This window comes from Dermochelys coriacea, chromosome 4 (genome assembly GCF_009764565.3).
Source record: "Dermochelys coriacea isolate rDerCor1 chromosome 4, rDerCor1.pri.v4, whole genome shotgun sequence".
Taxonomy (NCBI): Eukaryota; Metazoa; Chordata; order Testudines; family Dermochelyidae; genus Dermochelys; species Dermochelys coriacea.
The window spans coordinates 94,084,385-94,106,170 of record NC_050071.1 but is presented as its reverse complement, the minus strand read 5'-3'; the positions used below and the strand labels follow the sequence as shown (position 1 = coordinate 94,106,170).

Genomic DNA, 21,786 nt, shown 5'->3' with positions numbered 1-21,786 from the left:
TTTTATATTCAGCCTTTGGCTCATTAATGACCTACTTTTTTTGGACGATATTAAATTCTGAAATCTTTAGTAGCGATCTCCAAGTCACACACCAGAAGCTTCTAAACTGAAGAGCAGAGAAATCTATCCTTGATAAATCATTTTAAAAGAAACAGAAATCTATTACATTCACTTCGTAGAAGGGGATCAGAGGATTCCCCAACAGTGCCAGAAGAACAGACAACATCTAGCAAAGAAAAGGGAACTAATCTAAGACTTTTTACTGTTTCAGACACCTACACAAACTGTATTGTTTGTTTATTGGGGATATATCTTGCACAAAAAGAAAGCAGAGTTTTTTACCACGGAACATAAAGATAAGCACATTTGGATTCCAGACGTGGGTGTGCATGTACACAATACACCAGAGCTGTTTCTAGTAGTGTTCGTTGACCTACACATGCGTCGCCTGCGTGGTGTACCTGAGGATTTAGGAGGCTGTGTGGGTCAAGGCCACTCCAGGTCCCTCTCACCAGCAAGTGAGAGAGCCCACAGCAGAGGAGATGGAGGGCGGCTATTGGAATCCAAATAGGGACCACGCATCTCCAAGAACCTCCAGTTATAGTAAGTAACCCCCTTTTCTTCTATGAGTGATGGTCCGTATATGGATTCCAGACATGGGTGCAGAGTAAGCAGTGCTCAGCGTGGAGGTGGGTGTGAAGACTTGCAGGAAGTCACAGTCTGCAGGACGGCATGGCCAACTGCTGCATCTGCTGCCACTAGTGGGGCGATGGCATAGTGAACAGTAAAGATATGGACAGAGGACCACATGGCTGCCCTACAAATGTCCCGCATGGAACATCTGTAAGGAAAACCGTATGCACCAACGTGGAGTGGGTTTTACTCCAGGGGGTGAAGGAACATGAGAGAGGGCGTAACATTCCTCGATGCAATGGGAGATCCATTATGAGGAGAAGGTGTGCTCCGAACAGCGCTCAACAATGCTGAGAAATAGTTTGGGCAAGGCCTGGAAGGCGCAGGTGTGTTGGAGATAAAAGGCCAGTGCATAGTGGACATTGTGAGAATGCAACATGAGTGCCCTAGGAGAGGTGTGCAGTTTGGGGTAGAATATTGAAAGATGGATAGATTCTTTGAGGTGAAACAGAACTGACACCATGGCGAGAAACTTGGGGTGCAGTTGCAGGGGGACTTTATCTTTGTTGAAGACAATAAAGGGGCGGGTCTATCATCATGGCCACCAGCTCACTAACCCAACTCGCCGATGTGATGACCACCAAGATCACCTTTACAGAGAGGTGGGCAAGAGATCAGGTCATGAAAGAGTCAAAGGACAGCCTTGTGAGGGCAAAGATGAGACTGAGGTCCAAAGAGGGAGTTGGCTTCTGCACCGATGGGAAGACATCAAGTAGATTGCAGAGAAAGGAGGTAGTGGTCAGGTGGAGTGAAGGTGAAGAACCCATCCACAGGAGGGAGGAAGGCACTGACTGCTGACAGATGGACGCAGACGGAGGAGTGGGCAAGGCCTGACCGCCTAAAACGGAGAAGGTAATTGAAGAGATGGAGATGAAATGGAGATGGTCTCCAGAGGTTAGTGTTGGCAGTGTGCCCAAGTAGTGAAGCGCCACCATTATACTTGATAGCAGACCCTGGCAGATGGTCGTCTGCAGCACACAAGGACGTCGCACACTTGCATGGAGCATGCCTTGTCTACACATAAGCCCCATTAAAATACCAAGCTGTCAAGTGGAGCAGGCTTGGATTAGGGTGATGCAGATAGACATGTGACTGTGTGAGGAGATCTGGGAGGTGAGGAACTGGATCGGGGGGGCAGGCAGAGAAGTGGAAGAGACTGGTGAACTAATATTGGTGGAAGCAAAAGGGGGCTATGAGGATGAGCCACACTCAATCTCGCTGCACCTTCTGCAGGATTTGCAGCAGCAGGGGGATGGGCGGGAAAGTATAAGGGAATTTGATGGTCGAGGGCAGAAGAAGTGCATCGCCCTGAGAACACAGCCTGAGGACTCCTCTGGAGCAGAAGAGAGGAAGCTTGTGGTTTGTAGTGGTCATGAAGAGGTCCCAGTGCAGCATGCCCCACTGGCAAAAGACCGAGCAGAGCATGGGGTTGTGTAGCTCCTGCCACAGGCGCCAACTTTTCCCAGCGCCAGTGAGTGCTCACCCCCACCCCGTCTAGCCCCTGCCCTGTTCCCATTCCAACCCTTTCCCCAAATCCCCGCCCCAACCCTGCCTCTTCCCGGAGTGAGCCACGTTCCCCCTCCTCCCTCCCTCCCAGCACTTGCTGCTGCGAAACAGCTGTTTCGCACCTGCAAGCACTGGGAGGAGAAATGGGGACGTGGCACACTCAGGGGAGGCAGCGGCAGAGCGGAAGTGAGCGGGGGTAGGGAGCTGCTGGTGGGTGCTCTGCAATTATTCCCTGTGGTGCTCCAGCCCTGGAGCACCCATGGAGTCGGGGCCTATGGCTCCTGCTTATGACTGGTGTAGAAGGACCTGCTGAACATCTCTGCCAGGGAGTTGCTGTTACCCAGGAGATTCATGGCATGGATGGGTGACTCCATACCTGAGCCACCAGTTCCAGAGGTGAATGGCCTCTGTGCAGAGGGAAGGGGACCTGGCACAATCCTTCCTCTTGATATACACAACTGCCATCATGTTGTTGAGTAGCAGTTGAACATGCCAGAATCTGATCGGGGCAGGAATGCCCGAAAGGCAAGGCAGGTAGCCTGCAATTCCAGGATTTGATCTGCATCTGAGCTTCTCTGGGCTGTATGGCCCTGAGCTGTATGGCCTTCCAAATGAGCACTCCACCCGATGAGCGAGGCATCTATGGTGACAGTGGGGAGTGGGGGGGGGGGAGTAAATGGGATGCTGGCTAGGACTTTGCATGCGTTGGTCCACTACGTGAGGGAAGCCAGGACGGAGGGTGGGAGCAGGACTGCCTTGCCAGGTGATCCATCTGCAGTTTGCAGACTGACCGGAGCCAACGCATATGCAGGTGGACATATGGAGTCACAGAGGTGCAGGCCGCCATGTGGCCAAGGAGGAAGAGACACAGGCAAATACACATATGTGGATTGCGATGCAGCTGTGTGGTAAGGGAGATGAGGGCTGCAAAACCATCTGTGGGAGAAAACCTTGGACCGTGAGAGAGTCCAGACATGCCGCGAGGAAGGTGAGCATAGAGGTAAGGACGAGAATGTACTTGTCCTCATTAATGCAGATACCCAGGCCAGCAAGGAGGGCATGAAGGGTCTGGATCATGGAGAGGAAACAGTTGCAGGATGGCACAAGGAGCCAGTCATCCAGGTAAGGAAACATGGAGTGGCTGAGATAAAGCATTTGGGCCGTGATGACAGTGAAGACCTTTGTGAACACTGAGAGGCAGTGGCGATACCGAAGAGGAGGACCCAGAGGAGGACTTAACTGACAGTGAGAGTGTCCCATCATGAAACAGAGGAACTTTTGATGAGCTGGATGGATGTCTATGTGAAAGTCTGAATCCTTCATATTGAAAGCCGCGAACCATGCCCCATAGGGGAGGGATGGGATATTGAGAGGGAGCATGACCATCCCGAACCAGAATTTGTGTATGAATTTGTTCAGGGACTGGAGATCTAGAATGGGGTGGCAGCCATCCCCCTTCTTTGGCGTAAGGAAATAAGGGGAGTAGAACCCACAGCCATAGTAGTATTGCGGGACGCATTCTATGGTGCCCTTCCAGAGGAGGGTGTCCACTTCCTCTCAGAGGCGATCACATTGGGAAGGATCCCCATGGCCACCATGAGATGGGCAACAAGGGGGGAATGAGAGGAACTCTATCAGGTACCCCTTGTGAACAATGTCCAGCACCCATCAATTGGTGATAATCTTGTCCCAATTGCGGGAAAACAGGGGAAGATGACCTGGGGCAATGTGGGAAAGGTGGAGGAAGGTTTGCAGGTCTTGGGGAGAGTCAAAATGGCTGCTTTGAGGTTGTTGTGAGAAGGCCGAGGTAGCAGAGGTGGCAGCAGCGGAGTATCAGGGTTGTTAGGTGCACAGGCGATGACGAGACTGCTCCTGTGGGTGTTGCGAATAGGACTGGTAGACAATGCGGGGATGGGGCGGAAAGACTACCTCTGTTGCCTGCTGGTATATGGGTCACTGGACATGGGCATGCTTCGGAGCTAGTGGAACCAGCCTCAGCGGAAGGGCCATATGTTGGTGGTAGGGCGGTTGTTGCCAACAATCCAGGCTATAGGATCACACAGAGGAGAATAAAGGGGCTGGCTCGGAGGACCATTCAGATTCCGAGGACAGGTCTGGCAGTATGAGAAGGAGCGGAGCAGGGCGCTGTGCAAGCAAGAGATGTTCATCCACCCAAGATGGGAACCCCAAGATGACGGGGGAGCCGGGGCACCAAGGAGAGCCAGTGTATGGCACATCAGTTCGGCTGTGGGCATCAATGGAGAAAGGGGTCCCAGCATGCGCAGGATAGTGCGTGAGAGTCTCGGTGGGGGAGGGGGATGGGAGGCATCAACAGTGCCAGAGGTGAAGGCAGTGGACTGGTGGCCATGACTGGAGGTGGTGCCGGTGGGTCACAACACTTCTTGGACTTATGCTCCGTGCAAGGCTTTTTAGAAGGGTCGAAGTGCAACTTCTAACCCAACCTGGGAGCCAATGCTGCGTTTAGAGGCAGTCCATGTCAAGAAGCTGCCCTTATATCCATGCCCATATTTCTCATGCTCCTGCTTCGGCAGCTGCAGCAGTACCGTGGGCACCAGCACACGAGTAGGGTTTGGGGGAGTGCTCTTCAGTGGTGACAGGTGCTGCTCCAGCAGATCCACTGGTTCTGGATCCGATTGAGCATGTGTGTGCATAGCCTCCTCCATCAGATGTTTGCAGAGGCAAAGTTCTTTAGCTTCCCAAGTCCGAGATGGGAACAAGCGGCAATACAGACAACCTGGGTGTTCATCACTCACAGAGAAGGAGCACGTGCACGAAGCACAGCTTTTGAAGACAGCTTGCCAGGGCACATCATGGCTGCTAGTTCACAGACCTGTCTGGCTGAAGTAATGGCTACCAGGAGTATCATTTTCATCAAAAGGTGGGAAAGGAGAATGTTGCCGGTGGCTTCATGAGGGTAGAAAGAACGAGATTAAGTCCCACTTCAGTACTGGTGGAAAGGCATTGAGTAAACTCTTCATGAAACAGATGGTGGTAGGGTGCATAACACTAAGGTGCCATCCATCAAACGGGATGACCCAAAATTAGTAGAGTTGGTGTCCATCCCAAAAACAGAGAAACTTGCAGTGGGCTGGGTGAATATCAACATGGAAATAAACGTCCTTCATGTTGAGAGCTGCAAACCAGGCTCCCGGGGGAAGGGGGGGAATAATCAACTCCAGCATTACTATGCAGAACTTGGACTTTCTGATAAAAGTGTTCAGCACCTGAAGATCTAGAATCAAGTTCTTCTGGAGGTGGAGCTCTCAAGCTTCTCAGGTTCCGGGCAGGAAGGACTTGCAAATGGAGCAGCAAGTCACGATATGTGCCTCGCTGAGGCAGTAAAGGCATCTCTGGTGCTAGGTGCTCACAGAGCATGAGTGCAGGCAAGAGATGCAGTTTTTAAATCCCAGAATCCGGAGCACAATACCCAGGAAGGGGAGGGACCCGACACAGGGAAATAACTACACTAACTTACATATCTACACTAAAACAACTACGACTATTTATAACTATATACACTGAATGAAGAATAGCCAGTCTCTTAGCAAAAGCTAAGAGCACGAAGGAACAGGGATTCTGACTCAGGCCATGCAGTGGTAAGAGGGAACTGGAGAGGCACTGACCTGCACTACTACTTATACCATTGCCTGGGAGCATGACAGGATGCCCTACATATATGCGGGTCAACAGACACTACCAACAAACACTTTCAGACTCAGGCACATGGTGCTCATGCACACCCCACATATGGAATACACACAGGGACCATCATTTGAAGAACAACATTTAGATAAAGATACACATGATTAAATTGAGTCCAACCTAATTTCCAGAATAATTTTATATTCTCCACAAAATATTCCTACCTGATCTGCCCCAGTGAGATGTATGAAACTCTCAAGAATAGATGAACTCAGTCTGTCCATCACATCTATTGCCAATTCATCATCACCCTAAAAAAGGACAAATACAATGCACGAGAATCTCAAAGTTCAAGAAAGGACACCAAGCAGTGCCCTCTCAGTGAACAGTTATATATGACTATCTCTTAGCTCTTACCTTGGAAATTTCTAAAAGGGTGAACAAAGCCCGTATTTCTCGAAGAATGCTGACAGCTAATCTTCTGGTCGCAGGCCTCGTGCTACAAAGAATGACCAATGCAAAGCCTTCCACAATATGAAATACATTGGAGTAAAGGGTCCTCTCCAGGGGAAGAGTATGGGCAGTTCCATTAGAGGCACCACGCTTAAAAAAATTATACAGGTGTCATTTAAATTAACAGCCAAGAAAACACTATTGAGCTATATTGGTTCAATTATTAGTGATAGGAGATAAACATTTCATGACATTGACTCTCACAAGATTTCTAACATTTCCTGGTTTCGGCCAAAACAGAAATATCATAGGAACAACCTTTCCTGTTCTATTTTGGGAATTCCACTTTCTGCTGAGATCAGTGGAGAGGCATGCAATTTTTTTAAAAACCATTTAGCAAGCTTTTTCAACCTCAGCAAGAAGCATTTGACCGGTTTCAGAGTAGCAGCCGCATTAGTCTGTACTCGCAAAAAGAAAAGGAGTACTTGTGGCACCTTAGAGACTAACAAATTTATTTGAGCATAAGCTTTTGTGAGTTACAGCTCACTTCATCGGATCAAGTGAGCTGCAGCTCACGAAAGCTTATGCTCAAATAAATTTGTTAGTACTCCTTTTCTTCAAGAAGCATTTGGTTCACTTTAAAACTTTTGAGTGAAGGATAAGGTAAATTCTTGCTAGTTCAAAGCAGCTCATTCATTCCTATTAATTATATTTCCAATTACACCCTGAGACCTTCACATAAAAAAGAAGCAGTAGATGACTTCTTTGTATGGAACATGGAGCACTATTTTTACCACTGACTTTTTTGTTCATAATTATTTTAAAATAAACACAAAATTGAGCAACAAATACAAGGATACAAGTTTATATATAAAAATATATCTCTATAACATAAACAGAATAAGCATATTCCAGGGTGACACTGGGCCTCTAAGAGAGAGCAGGGCCAGTGCATCAGCTCTATCCAACTGGATTGCCAAGAGGGCACCTGGGCCCTACAGGGAAGAGAACCAACAGAGACCTTGTGAGTCAGAACTACTTGAGTGAGAGTCAGGAAAGGGCAGGTTAGAGTTGTGTGGGAGTCAGAGGGACTGTGGAAGGTCCTAGGAGGAAGCTGCAGTTGGTTCCTATGAAAAGGCTGAAGACAAGAGAGCACGAAGAGTGGCTTGCTGGCTGACCTACCCAAGCCAGAGAGCCATGATCATAGAGAGGGCTAAGACCAGGGAGAAGCAGAGTCTCGCCTGCTGATGTCTAAGCCAGAGGGCCAGAGCGGACCTAAGGCAGGGGAGCAATGGAGGAGCATACCCACTCATCTCTCTCAGGCCGGACAGATGAACCCAGGGGAACAATGAAAGCACCATGAAGAGTGAGGGATGCTCTCCTAGTAAGGATGATCTCCCAGCAGAGGGGCAGGGGGCATTCTCTCTGGGAAGAGCAGGGTTGCACACCAGCTGGAAGGGATAGGGTGGCAGGCCAGGCAGAGGTACAGAAGGGAATCAAGAAAGAGGCTACATGTGGTGGAAAATGCCGGAATGTAACACATTACGTCAATAGACGAGCTGTCTTGGGAATTTAAATACTTGCACTGGGGTGATAAGTGGGCAGTTTTAGGACTTATAGTTTGGACTATCTGCACATTTTGTAAAAACCAGGCTTAAGGAAGGATATTTTATGGAGGTAAGCGAGCCACAGGAGGGGCTGCCCTATGACAGCATAGATTACAATAAAAAAATTTTAAAAAAAAGCTATGAATCAGATGAGGAAAGCAAATTGCTAAAAACTAATTTTAAGAGAGAAAAAGTGTTTTAATTTTACAGGAAATTTGTTCAGTTACATGGAATTGGTAATGTAAGAATTTCATGTAGCATTACAATACCTGAGAATCTTGGGTTTTATTGTGTATTTGAGCTGCTTGTTTCCATTGATTTATTAGCTGCACTAACATCTTTACTGCACTGTCAAGAAGCGCTGGATGGACATCAGTCACTTCACGCACAATAAAATAAACAAATCCTGAAAGTACATCTTCCCGCCAGTCCGGAAAATCAAGCATTAATGCCTGTAGAGTATTGAAAGCGAGGGCACGCAGTTCTTCATCCATGTGAATTGTCAGCCTGTTAAGAGAATGTACAACATTGTTAAAAAACTTCACCATCCCTTCAAATCCTCACATTCTCAACTGGACAAAGGCCTTTTACCAGTTATAAAGTGAAGTCAATTATATCGTTGACTGTACAACATGAAGCATCTCTGTGCTGGAAGGCTGAGCTAGCTATGCTCCCAGCCTGGAGACATGACTCGTACCTGAACCATTAGTTCTAAATCCATTTGAAGCTACAACTGGATTATTAACAGCAGGCTGTACTGCTACAGCAGTTCAAAGCAGTAGGCTTTAACTAATTAAGAGGGTAATCAAATAATTTGAAGGGAATGGGCCATACTTTCAAGTATGCAGTTTTGCACATACCTGAACAACGTCTGCAAATATTTCAAAGTTCTGGATGGACATCCTTTGGTATGGAGTGCCTTTTCCCCCCTATAGACTGAACTCTAAATAAATAGCTATGTTTATGTGCAAACCGGAACTCATGTCAGGCATGTGCAAAAATAAGTGTACAATTTAGTATGCACTTTTGAAAATATGGCTCAGCTTTTTAGACTAGGAGGCACTTATCAAACATACTATCAAATACATCCATACATCTGTGATATGGTTATTTTAATGACATTTTTTATCATCATTAGAAAAAATACTTGTGTTTTTAAAAGTTTTTAGTGTCTCACGACACCATCTTCTCTTCCTATTTGACTCCAAAACCACAGGAACAAACATCAGCCATAGACTATACTGTAGTCCTGCCATTAAATCAGACCATGTTTAAAACTCTACTCCTGGTTCCCACCAGACGCTGTCCTTCCTGCTCTTCTGCCCCTAAATCTCCTGGTAGTTCCACCTGTCCAATACTACTTGCGCAGGCCATTTTAACTAACTTGTTCTTCTCCCCTTTCTTCATAAAACATGGAAGGAAAGCATTAGAGGGATTTATTTTCTTTCAGGTTAATACATGAAAATTCCTCGGCTCATAGCTCACCTCCCCTTCCTGACTTTGTGTGCTCTAACAAAGTTGCAAATGCTGATAATTCCACTGACTGAAGGAGAGGAGTGGGCCATGTGTGTTAAGGTGGGCAGCACTCACATTCTGCATGCAGGATCAGGAAGATCATAATGAGAGGAATATGGACAGGGCTGAAGGGAACTAAGAAGAAAAGGGTCAGAAAAAGCAACATAGAAGAAACAAAATCCAAATCTCCCTCAAATTTTTGGCTGACATTTGGCAAATCTGATTATGTCAAACAACAATACCTTCACAGTATGATCAGCAAAAGAAGATGGAGCTATGAGTGAAAGAAGAGTCCTGTACAAAATGCAAATTAACTAAAATATAAACTTTTAAAGAGAGGCCATATATGAAAAAGTAGAAGTCTGTTCTTGTGTGCAAGATTCTCTCTTTTAGAATTTTCTCTGCTACTTTTCTGGGTCTGCTGACAACTATACATGTCACAGTGTAAAAAAAAAAATCAGACTCTGTGCAAATGGAATATTAGTATCTAATGATATATTTCCACTAGGTTTTGGCCTTGGGTTTCTGAAATACTGCTTGAAGCTTTTTTTGTTTTTTTTTAGGACCTTCATTAAAACTAGGATTTAATTTTCCTTACCTTGCTAGTAATTCAATAAGGTCAGTCCTGCTCATGCCATCTGGAATCAGTCTTGGGATAGCAGCAATACAAGTTCTGAACAAATCAATCTTAGGTTTTCTCTCCCCCCTACAAAATCAATTTACACAAAACAGAATCACAGGGAAGCCTATTTTATGGTATTTTCAGTATTAAATACACATAAGTTTTCAAAGCACCATTCAACTCAAATCTTCATAATTAATCTATGTATCAGTACAATCATCATATCCTTTGTGGACAAATTTTAAGCATCCTAGCATTAAATTAAACCTAAACACATTTAAATTGATTAATAAATTGATCTCTGAATTTCTTTTAGGTACAAAAATCAATTACAAGGATATGACAATAAGGATGATTAAACTATAATTTGCTACATACGTGATCATGTCCTCAGGTTCCTTATTTGACATCTGTACACTAGTCATGCACATTGGTCTCCCAACTTCTTTGTCCAGATGCCTAAGAATGCTGTCTAGTGCTTTTCTTACTTGGGGGTAATATATTGACATTCCTGAAGAAGTAAAGCACTCAAAGTCACCTCTTTCACAACTCAGTATTTTTAAATTTTATTTTCACCTTAGTTGTCTCTTATTTGATCACTGGTTTAGGACCAGTATCTTCTTGTACAAAAGGTAAGAAATCATATACTATTAATTTTAACGAAACCATATTTTAACTGACAAAATTTTCCTTTTTTAAAATTAAACAGGATGTGTTATATAAAAGTATACAATTCTTTTTGGAGGAACAAGAGGAAATAAATGGAAGGAAGTGACTCTAAGCACTTTTTCTATTTCCTTGACCCTGAGGCAATTTTGGTCCCCAGCATATTTAAGAGTAGCCTATAGTCTAGAGCAGAAGTAAGCGAACTTTTTGGCCCGAGGGCCACATCTGGGTATGGAAATTGTATGGTGGGCCATGAATGAATGAAATTGGGGGTTAGGGTGAGGGAGGTGGTGAGGGAACCAGCTAGGGGTGTGGGCTCTGGGGATGAGAGGTTTGGGGTGCTGGAGGGTGCTATGGGCTGGGACTGAGAGGTTTAGAGGGCTTAAGGGGGATCAGGGCTGGGAGTTGGGGGGCAGGAGGAGGGCGGGGGGCAGGCTCTGGGAGGCACTTATCTCAAGCAGCTCCCAGAAGCAGCAGCCTGTCCCCACTTTGGCTCCTATGTGTAGGCACAGACAGGTGGCTCTGTGCGATGCCCTATCCATAGGCGCCACCCCTGCAGCTCCCATTGACCGCGGTTTCTGGCCAATGGGAACTGCAGGGGTGGTGTTTGGGGCAGGGGCAGCCAGGGAGCTCCGCACTCTGCCCCCGCAGCGTGAGGAGATCCCTGGCTGCCCCTACGCATAGGAGCCAGAGGGGGGACATGCCACTGCTTCTGGAAGCCACAAAGAATGGGGCAAGCCCCCATCCCGCTCCCTGGATGGAGCACCAGAGCGTGGCAAGCCCCAAACCCAGCTCCCTGGCAGGAGTTTGAGGGCGAGATTAAAATGTCTGGAGGGCCAGATGCGGCCCCCGGACCATAGTTTGCCCACCCCTGATCTACAGCCTACCTTTCATCAGCCAGGAATCAATGGAGCACTATGGCCGTGGCCTCAGTCACCTTGCCTTCTTCTAGGACTGCCCTAGAATGCTCCCTACATCAGGGGAATGCCCGGGTGACGCATTGGGACTTTTTCAGGCTGCTTTGCACTGCTAGATGGAGGGGCAAGGATCTGGTTTTATGTGCCAAATTTCATGTTGCTACTATAAATAAGTGGGAACATTTAAAAAAAAAAATACTTCACAAGTACTAGACACTTTATAAAAAAAAATTTTTAATTACAATATAAAACCAATCCCCACATAAAAATACTGCTTCAGTATCACAAAGTATGAATGTGTATATTTAACCTGTTAAGGTTCATGCAAAAGAATACCACTCACCTATAACTTTTGCTTCTTCATCTGTCAGAGTTTTATTGAGAAAAATTTTCTTTACACGCAGAGTGTTTCCTGAGGGAAGAACAACTCCTGTTGTTGGCATTGGTGGTTCACCGTCTTTCTGCTGCAAACTGTCAGCTATCACAAGGAAGACTCTGAGGCCTATATTCATGCGCTTCAATGGTAGAGGGAAGGGGAAACAAAGGAATTAGAAACCAGGAGGAATTACAAACTTGCAACGTTATATAGGTGGTGCAAAATAAACATTAATATATATTTCATTATCCTTTCTTTAGGGACAGATCAAAAGAGCCCTATTATGGTAGACATATTTAAATGTTACTATTAGAAGTATTCTAAAATGTAAGATAAAACGGTTTGATCCAGGGATGCAGCTCCTCAGCTCTGATTCAGTCAATGGGATTTGGGAGCAGCCCATCACCTTCCAAGAGGGAGTCAATAACTTGAAGGACAGAGCTCTAAATGATTATTATTACTGACATGAATCTTCACAGAGTAACATGCTGCCATACCAGTAACATGATATCAAAGTATATAGAACGTTACCTGCTAAGGCTCTAATTTCACAATTCATTGCTCGTGCACAGGCTGCTGAACTCAAAGAACTGCAAGATTGGGGCTTTCCTACATACTAAACTGAAAAGGGCTGAGAAAAGGATGCTAATTACAGTAAACACCTACACACACACTTCCCGGTTTGTTTAATTTTTTATTGAAACAAGTGAAATGTTACCTTGTTACTGCCCCAGCTACTACTGGCCAGAATTGGAAAAAAACACTACTCCACAGCTACAGCTGTTTCTTTGGTTAGATCCACACTGCATTCTTTTGCTATATGGACCAACCCATCCTCACATGCTCCCCTAACAGTTCATTCTTTGCATACTTATTCATTGTAATTTTCTCATCATTTCCCATTATTCCTTTTGGAGGAAGCCACAATTGTTAAATCTTTGTGCTGGGCTACCTCTACCCTCTCTTCCTGTAAAACATGGCAACAGTCATATGAAAATAATTATTTGTTTTGAATGCCTCAGATGTTGTGCGGAGCCTTAGTGTATGTGTGAATATTTCTACTTCAGTTGGGAGAAATAGCAGTACTGGGAGGCCCACAGGTGGGCCACTTTGCCTCAACATGTTGAACAGCTATTTTTATTCTTTAACATTCTTTGCTATGTATAAATCTGTACACTGTTTCACAAACAAACAGCTCTTCAGGTGACTTTACCTCTGGATTAATAGTAAAGGTTTTAGGTGATTTTCCAACACTGAGAAGATCAAATATTATTTCTTTCATTGCAAAATCCAAACGCTCCTATGAAGAAAAAACATACCTACATAAGGCTCGCTTTGTATTAGCACATACACAAAGCCAAGAAACTGAATATCATGTCTAACTATCTTATAATTAACAGTCATAAAAAAATATTCCTCTTTGCTAATGATTCCTATGGAGTAATTGTCTCAGTTACTTTACTGAAGCATTCGTTGCATTATTCTACAGTACATACTACTATACACTACATTAACAGAACATTAAAGCTGCAAAATCAAGCACTTGAACATTAGGAAATGCCAGAATCAAAGTTATCTTTGCAACCATAATTCAGTCCCCTTGTGCATATGCAATATAATGCAGTCTTTAATTACACAATCACACATCATAAGACCCCTGCTTCAGTGACTGCACATGATGTTCTGTGAATGAATCAGGGTTGTGTAGTGAATTTAAATTTGGTTACTTTCTTATAAGTTTATGGTCTAATTTCATTCCTAATGTGTACCTCTACTGGTTTCAGTGAAAGTATGTCAGGGATGGACTTGGTAGTTTATCTTTAATTTTTTCCACAAATTATTTAGTGTACTCTCAGACCTCCATCTAAAACATATTATAGGAGGGAGCTTACCTGAGCAATGAACTGAATAATCTTCACAAATATATTTAGAGGTGTGTCTCGAGGGACCACACTACGTGAGCCTTTGGGGAAAAGTGCTGATACAATGCTCATGAGACGGCTACAAAAATTTAGAGAAACACGTGTTAGGAACAAATCCACACAACTTTACAAAAAGGTTTTCCCTAGAGAGAATTTTTTAATTAAAATATGTTTGTCTTTTAAATTCATTAAAACAGCCTCACAATAGTTTTAATTACATAAGGAACTTACCTTTGTGTTACAGTGTTGCTTTCACATTTTATTCTAATAACATAAACCCAGAGTAATCTATAGAGAGATTCCAGTGCAACTCGGGACATTTTGGGATCTTTATTCTGTTAAAAAAAATTAAAATGCAGTTACTATCACCAGTGAAACACTATCCCTAATTTACTTGTTTCTTTTCCTTATAAAAAACTATAATATTTCAAGTTTATGTTTGATTGCTTTAACCCAGAAGGCTGATCTGTTTAATACTCTGAATATAAGTTTAATTAAAAATAAAAAACCTCAAAACAAAAACCTCTCAATTACATATGTACAGTATGTATTTAACTGCATATTATCGATTATTTTGTATGCTTTTGTCAGTTTGAAAGCAAAGGAGTTTCTAGCAAGCAGATATTTCTCGAGGTGAACATCGAGATTTTATTGTTTTACTGTATATTTTTAATTTATTCCTACAGTGCCACTGGAAATGGGCAGAGTCCTCAAAGTGCTCTCGGCATACAGCCCAAACAAATATATATGGTTAAGGTCCAAACCCACTCTTGCAGTTTGCCTTTTGTATTAAATTAAACAACAGAATTAACCTTAGCCAAAGTTTTCTCCTGAGCATGGCTTCTTCCTAGGATTTCTCCCTGAACTTCTGCCTAGGGTGACCAGACAGCAAATGTGAAAAATCAGGACAAGGGGTGGGGAGTAATAAGAACCTATATAAGAAAAAGACCCAAAAATCGGAATGGTCCCGATAAAATCGGGATATCTGATCACCCTACTTCTGCCCCTCCCTTAGTTCTCTCCTCCTACTCGGAGGGACGTGTAATCTGTCTTGGAGCTGAAGAATTCTACCTACTCTGGCTTCCAACATAAGCCAATATGAGACAGAAGAATTGTCCTGCCTCTCCCCAAAGAAACACTGACATCCTGTCAGAGCCATAAATGCCATGGCATTGAAGAGACAAACATCATCTTGGCTCCCCATCGGATAACAATGGAGGGAAAGAAGAAGTAGAGAAGTAGAAGAATGGTTACCTGCAGTAAGATTGCGTGGCTTTGCTGATTAATAACGCTCACTTATTTGAAGTTCAGGAATTATTTTTGTGTGTTTCTTTGAAATGAGGACTAGAATTTATAGGCTTCATAAAGAAGTGTGTTTTAAGGAGAAACTTGAAGAAAGCTTGAGGTACATGGACTGGGTTACTACAAATCACACTTTTCACTTTTATCGACATTTCTCTCAAGAGACAACAGATCTTGATGTTCACAAAAATAAGTCAGTACTGTGACGGGGCAAGGCCAGATGGCTATAGAAAAGTAGTGGGAGATAGATATATTAGCTCCAGGCTAAACAAATCCCTGGTACCAGGTTTAGTGAAATGGAAGCTGCTCCAGGTCAATTAAGACACCTGGGGCCAATTAAGAACTTTTCAGAAGGCGGGGAGAATGCTATGTTGATTGGGACACCTGAAGCCAATCAGGGGCTGGCTGAAACTAGTTAAAAGCCACCCAGTCAGTCAGGTGGGTGTGCATGTCAGGAGCTGTTGGAAGAAGTTGCACTGTTGGAGAGGCTGAGTAGTACACAACATATCAGGCACAAGGAAAGAGGCCCTGAGCTAAGGGTTACATGGAGGGTCACAGTGAGCCTCTGAGGCTAGCGAAATCTGCCAGGAAACGCGGGACCTACAGAGGCAAGGACAGAGCTTTGTCACAGTACATACATTCTGAAAATCTTTAGCAGAAATACAATATACTGAACTTTCTCTGTGAGCATTTCTAAATTTCTTTAGTATAATATATATTGTGACAAAATGGCCAATGTTGGTGTGGTGGCTCCTGCGCTTTCCTTGGGGGGGAGGCTAGGATGCCACCCTTAACCCCTGCTCTTGGGGTGCCCAGGGCCCCACTAGTGGCCCTGGAAGGTGGTAGAGGAGGGAAGCAGGGAAGGGGTCTGGGTTTGCTCCTCACTCTGAGCCCCAGTCATTCTCAATCCCTGCGGGTTTCTTACCATCTTCCTCTGGGTAGGGTTACCCTAGATCCTTGATGCTGGGGGACCTTCCTGTTCTGCTGGGGCAGGGTCTCCCTTCCTCTGGCTCTCTAGTCTTTCAATTCTCAGCAACACACCTCCAAACTCCAGTCCTTTCTCGCTCCACCCTGCCTGCCTGAAGCAGGGTTTTTTTTATTGGGTTCCTGACAGGGCCTTAATTGGCTACAGGTGCTCAAATTAATCTGTAGTATCCTTCCCTAGTCTACAGGGAACCAGGCCTTAATTAGCCTAGGGCTTATATATCTCCCCTCTACCACTCTCCCACTGCTCCCTGGATCTGATGTATCACAATATTTAAAAAACCCTAATATTCTACGGGTAAAGTGAAGTAGGAGGTCCAGAAAAATCTATTACTGGCCTCCAATAAGCCAGTCAGGAAACAGCGTGTCAGAAAGCAGAGATTAGTAAAAGTTGGTTAATGTTCCAAATCTTACTATTGTTGATATGGTGAACCATAAATTTCTTCAGATGAGGAAGTTACTCAATTAGTGCAGTAATGATGGTTCTTCGAGATGTATGTATCTATGGGTGCTCCACTGTAAATGTGTCTGCGTCCCTGCACTTCTGATCAGAAATCTTTGGTAACAGTATCTATTTGGCCCACACATGCTCTTTCCCTCCCTTATGTTGTGCCTCAAGGCTAATTAGCACTGTGAAGGGGAACCACCCTCAATTCCTTCTCCACCTTTTCTTTAATTAAAGTTCTTCTTTTAAGAACCTGATTGATTTTTCATTGTTCTTAAGATTCAAGGTTTTGGGTCTGTGTTCACCTGTACTAATTGGTGAGGATTATTATCAAGCCTTCCCCAGTAAAGGGGGTGTAGGGCTCGGGGGGATATTTTGGGGGAAGATGTCTCCAAGTGGTCTCTTTCCCTGTTCTTTGTTTTAAAAGCTTGGTGGTGGCAGCATACTGTTCAAGGACAAGGAAAAGTTTGTATCTTGGGGAAGTTTTTAACCTAAGCTGGTAAGAATAAGCTTGGGGGGCTTTTATGCAGGTCCCCACATCTTACCCTAGAGTTCAGAGTGGGGAAGGAATCTTGACAACTCCGAAGTAGAGGGAAGAAGGATAGGTTGTGGAGCACTCATATCAAAGAACCATCGTTACTGCGCAGGTGAGTAACTTCCTCTTCTTCTTCTTCTTCTTCTTCTTCGAGTAATGCCCTAGGTAGGTGACTCCCGAACAGTATCCCCAATGGGAGGTTGGGGCTTCAGAGTCGAGTCTGTTATGGATGATAACACTGTGGAGCTGAAGATAGCTTTGGAAGCAGAATCTCCAGTAATCGCACAGTATTCTGCAAAGGTCTGAATAGATACCCAAGTCACTGCCCTACAGATTTCCTAGATAGGAACATTCTTGAGGAAAGCGACAGAAGTGGAAACCAACCTTGTTGAGTGTGTGGGGATTCTAGATGGAGGTAACACGTTGCGAGCATGATCACAATGGTTAATACAGTTCAAGACCCATTTGGAGAGACTTTGGGCAGCTATTGCTGCACCTTTTGACCTTTCTGCGATGGAGAGGAAAAGCTTAGAAGATTTCCTAAAGGCCTTCATCCTGTCCAGATAAATGGCTATGGTTCTCCTAACATCAAGCATATGCAGTATAGCCTCCCTGTTATCACAGTGAGACTTAAGAAAAAAGGTCAGGTGGTGAATCAGTTGGTTTATGGGAAAAGAAGAGGTCACTCTGGGATTGAACTTTGGATGTGGCATAAGAGTAACCTTATCTTTAAAGAATACTGAGAAGGGGGGGGTGCCATTAGTGCCGCTATCTCCCCTATTCTCCCTGCCGAGGTGATAGCCACCAGAAATGCCATTTTCATTGACTGGTATGTAAGTGAACCAGTGACCATAGTTTCAACTGGTGATCTAGTTGGGCTCTGTAAAACTAGATTTAGGTCCCAAGTTGGAGTTGGGTATCTGGATTGGGGATAGAGGTTCACTATGCCCTTGAGGAATCTCTTTGTAGTTGGGTGGCAAAAACAGACTATACCTCTATTTGCTGATGGAAAGCTGTTATGGCCACAAGATGTATTTTGAAAGAATTGAGGGATATCTCTGACCTCTTGAGATCCAGTATGTAGTCCAACGTCATGGGGAGGATGGAAAATGCTAGGGTAGTTCTTCTGAAATTGCACCAAACCTGAAACCTAATGTACTTTTGTAGGCAAGTGTGTCAGGTAGCTGATTTTCTACTGTGTAGTGCACTTCCTGCACCTGACTGGAGCACCATCTCACTATGTTTTGGAACCATGAAGAAGCCAAGCCTTAAGCCAGAGAATCTTCAGGTTGGGATGAAGAGTTTGTCCTTCGTTCTGAGAGAGGAGATAAAGAATGGGTTGAAGAGGGATTGGTGGACACATTGCCACCTTCATCAGGTATGGGTACCATGTCTGTCTCGGCCAGGTGGGAACAATCAGTATGATGTTTGCTTTTTCTTTTTTTGTCAGGACCTTCAGCAGCAGAGGGAACTGGGGAAAGGTGTTTAGGAGGGCCTTCTCCCTGAGGAGAAGGAGAGCGTCCCTTAATGGATGTTTCCCGAGGTCAGCTCTGCAGCAATAGAATGGGCATTTCCTGTGCAGGTAAATAGCGAACAAGTCTATCACTGGAGTCCCCCACTGATAGAATATGCTGTGAAGCACTGTTGGGTTCATTTCCCACTCATGGTCATGTGAGAACTTGTGACTGAGACTATCTGCTGTTATGTTCTGCCCTCGTGGTAGGTAGGCTGCTGATATTAAAACATTGTGGTGAAGGCACAAATTCCATAGCTTTAGCGCTTTCATGCATTGGGAAGATAATTTGGCACCCACTTGATAATTTATGTAATACATGTATACTATGTTGTCTGTCATTATTTTCATGCATGTTTTACTGATCAGTGGAAGAAAGTGAGCACAACCATTTCTGACCGCTCTGAGTTTGAGGAGGAGAGTGAAGAGTCTGTGAAGAGTCATCTCCATGGGTGATCACCTGCCCTGAGTCTTGAGGTTGCTGAGATGGACTTCCCAGCCAATTAGAGATGCGTCCATAATTAGAAGCCACGTTGGAGGGAGGGGTGTGAATTTGTTGGTTCTTTCCGCCAATCTAGGGAGCGTTTGACCCTGGAGGGCTTTGAGAGAGGTTTGTCTACCCTGTCTTTGTTTGGTCTGTAAACACATCTGAATCATGCCTGTAGACACCTAATGTGTAGTCTGGCATGAGCTATTAAAAACATGCCTGTCGATATGTGTCCCAGAAGTTGGAGGCAATGTCTGGCCAATGTTTGTGGGCTGGCTTGAATTGTCTCTGAGTGTGGTCAGGCTGTGAAATCTCTGTTGTGGGAGGCATGCTCTTACTTGCAGTGAGCTGAGATTGGACCCTGTAAACTCCAAGTGCTGTACTGGAGTTAAGATAGATTTTTGGATGTTGAACTGGAGACCCAGCTTTGTGACTATGTCTACAGCTCCTGAACAGACAGTCGCCCTTTTGTATGTTGGTATGACCAAGGCCGATGGTTGCCATGCAACTTCAGCCAGAACCAAAAGCAACTTGTTATTCAGGAGGATAATCCTCCCTCCATCAATAGTAGTTTCAACTTTAGTTCCTAGGTCTTTCGGGATCTGGCTTTTAACTGCTGGCAAAAAGTACACTTTTGTGCAAGATGGGCCTCTCTGAGGACCGACATGGTGAGAATGTCGTCTGTAACCGGTATGGCTTCCCTGCAGGTGAGGCACCCCTTAAAACTGGGGGAGCCGGGCATGTCCCTTACAGAGGGCAATTCCCAGGGGGCAGGAAAAAGGGAATAAAGTAAAAACTAGGCTTTTAATGTATTTTATTTTTAAACAGGGAAGAAAAAACTAAGGGAAACCTATAAAAGTAAGAAGAAAAGGGCAAATAAAAACACTGAGAATATCTAAGGGAACAATTCTAAAGATCTAAAGTATCCGTGAATGGACGGCTAATCGCTCTGTCTCTAGCCTGGGATAGATAATAAATTTGTTAGTCTCTAAGGTGCCACAAGTATTCCTTTTCTTTTTGTGAATACAGACTAATACGGCTGCTACTCTGTAGCCTGGGATAGTTGAGGAAAGAACTGAGGATGGTTCGCCTGCGTAATACTGATTAGCCTTGAGGCACAACATAAGGGAGGGAACGAGCATGCCTGAACTGAATAGACACTGCTACCAAAGACCTCTGATCAGAAGCACAGGGATGCAGACAAACTGACTGTAGAGCAGCCATAGGGACACTGCTTGAAGAATTATTGCTATTTTCAACTAACTAGGAGGAAGATTTTCTGTTTGCTTGTATGAACCGCAGACAAATCATAAATCTACCATTACTGCAAATGTAGAATCAGGGGCTGCTCTAGGGGGAGCTTGTAGGAGCTACAGCCACCCCAAAATTTGCCTTACTCCCTTGTAGCCACCGCTGCTCTCTGGCCACCCAGCTTTGAAGAGCTGAGAGAGTGGGGGCTGGACTTTTTTCCCCCCTGCTCACAGGACAGTACATCACAGCACATGCTTCCCAGAGCTACGTCCTTAAAAGCACAGGGCATCCCAATGCCTAGACACGCCCGCCCGCTCTTCCCTATCCGATATAACGTACTGAAGTGCTAAAGGAGAATTGATTCAATGAAGTATGTTACATACACCCGCAAAAACTGCACATCACACATTGAATATTTAAAAGAATCCCTTATCAGTTTATGTGTGTGCATAAAGTCTCCTAGCAGTTAACAAATTTGTCTTATCTGCCGCTGTGATTCCCTGAATTGTATTCCCTTTCTTGTAATCCATTTTAAATAAATATAGTTTAGCTCCTTATAATTCTTTACTTTTTAAAATGTTATTTTATTACTCTTAGCACTTCATCATTTACCTTTGTTAATATTGTGCAGATGGATGACATTGTGCTATTTAACTTATAATTTAATAGCAAATAATCATTGAAAATATTTATAAGTAAATAGTTGCTAGTAGTTTTAACAATGACATCTGTGTTTCTAGTATAGCACTTCCTATGTTTTCACTGTAATTTTTAATTTGGAATTTTTAAATCTAAATTTTTCTTTTTCTTTTTATAGCACAAGTTTATTCTGTTGATTGATACCCTGTCACAATTTGCTACCTGAGGACCACAGGATGGGAAAGGTGAAATGAAATGAATAGGCAACAGGTCTAAAACAAACAAAAGGAAGTATTTCTTCACACAACACACAGTCAACCTGTGGAACTCCTTGCCAGCAGATGTTGTGAAGTCCAAGACTATAAGGGGGGAGGGATAGCTCAGTGGTTTGAGCATTGGCCTGCTAAACCCAGGGTTGAGAGTTCAATCCTTGAGGAGGCCATTTAGGGATCGGGGCAAAAATTGGGGATTGGTCCTGCTTTGAGCAGGGGGTTGGACTAGATGACCTCCTGAGGTCCCTTCCAACCCTGATATTCTATGATTCTATGAAAAGGGTTCAAAAAGGAACTAGATAAATTCATGGAGGATAGGTCTACCAATGGCTATTAGCCAGGATGGACAGGGATGTTGTCCCTAGCCTCTGTTTGCCAGAAGCTGGGAATGGGCAAAAGGGGATGGATCACTTGGTGA

At 44.3% G+C, this 21,786-nt stretch overlaps 1 protein-coding gene across 16 annotated transcripts in view; it reads right to left on the bottom strand.

The window, feature by feature from the left end:
• Nucleotides 1-21,786, bottom strand: part of FRYL (FRY like transcription coactivator) — a 429,780-nt gene that overhangs the window by 180,471 nt on the left and 227,523 nt on the right. For all 16 annotated transcript variants that reach the window (XM_043513888.1, XM_043513887.1, XM_043513879.1 and 13 more), the window contains 9 exons: nucleotides 14,172-14,275; nucleotides 13,911-14,019; nucleotides 13,232-13,318; nucleotides 11,986-12,157; nucleotides 10,438-10,570; nucleotides 10,036-10,143; nucleotides 8,192-8,429; nucleotides 6,280-6,465; nucleotides 6,087-6,173 (listed from right to left, as the gene is read on the bottom strand). In XM_043513888.1, coding sequence (XP_043369823.1) covers nucleotides 6,087-6,173; nucleotides 6,280-6,465; nucleotides 8,192-8,429; nucleotides 10,036-10,143; nucleotides 10,438-10,570; nucleotides 11,986-12,157; nucleotides 13,232-13,318; nucleotides 13,911-14,019; nucleotides 14,172-14,275 — 1,224 coding nt within the window. The remainder of the gene's footprint in view (nucleotides 1-6,086; nucleotides 6,174-6,279; nucleotides 6,466-8,191; nucleotides 8,430-10,035; nucleotides 10,144-10,437; nucleotides 10,571-11,985; nucleotides 12,158-13,231; nucleotides 13,319-13,910; nucleotides 14,020-14,171; nucleotides 14,276-21,786) is intronic.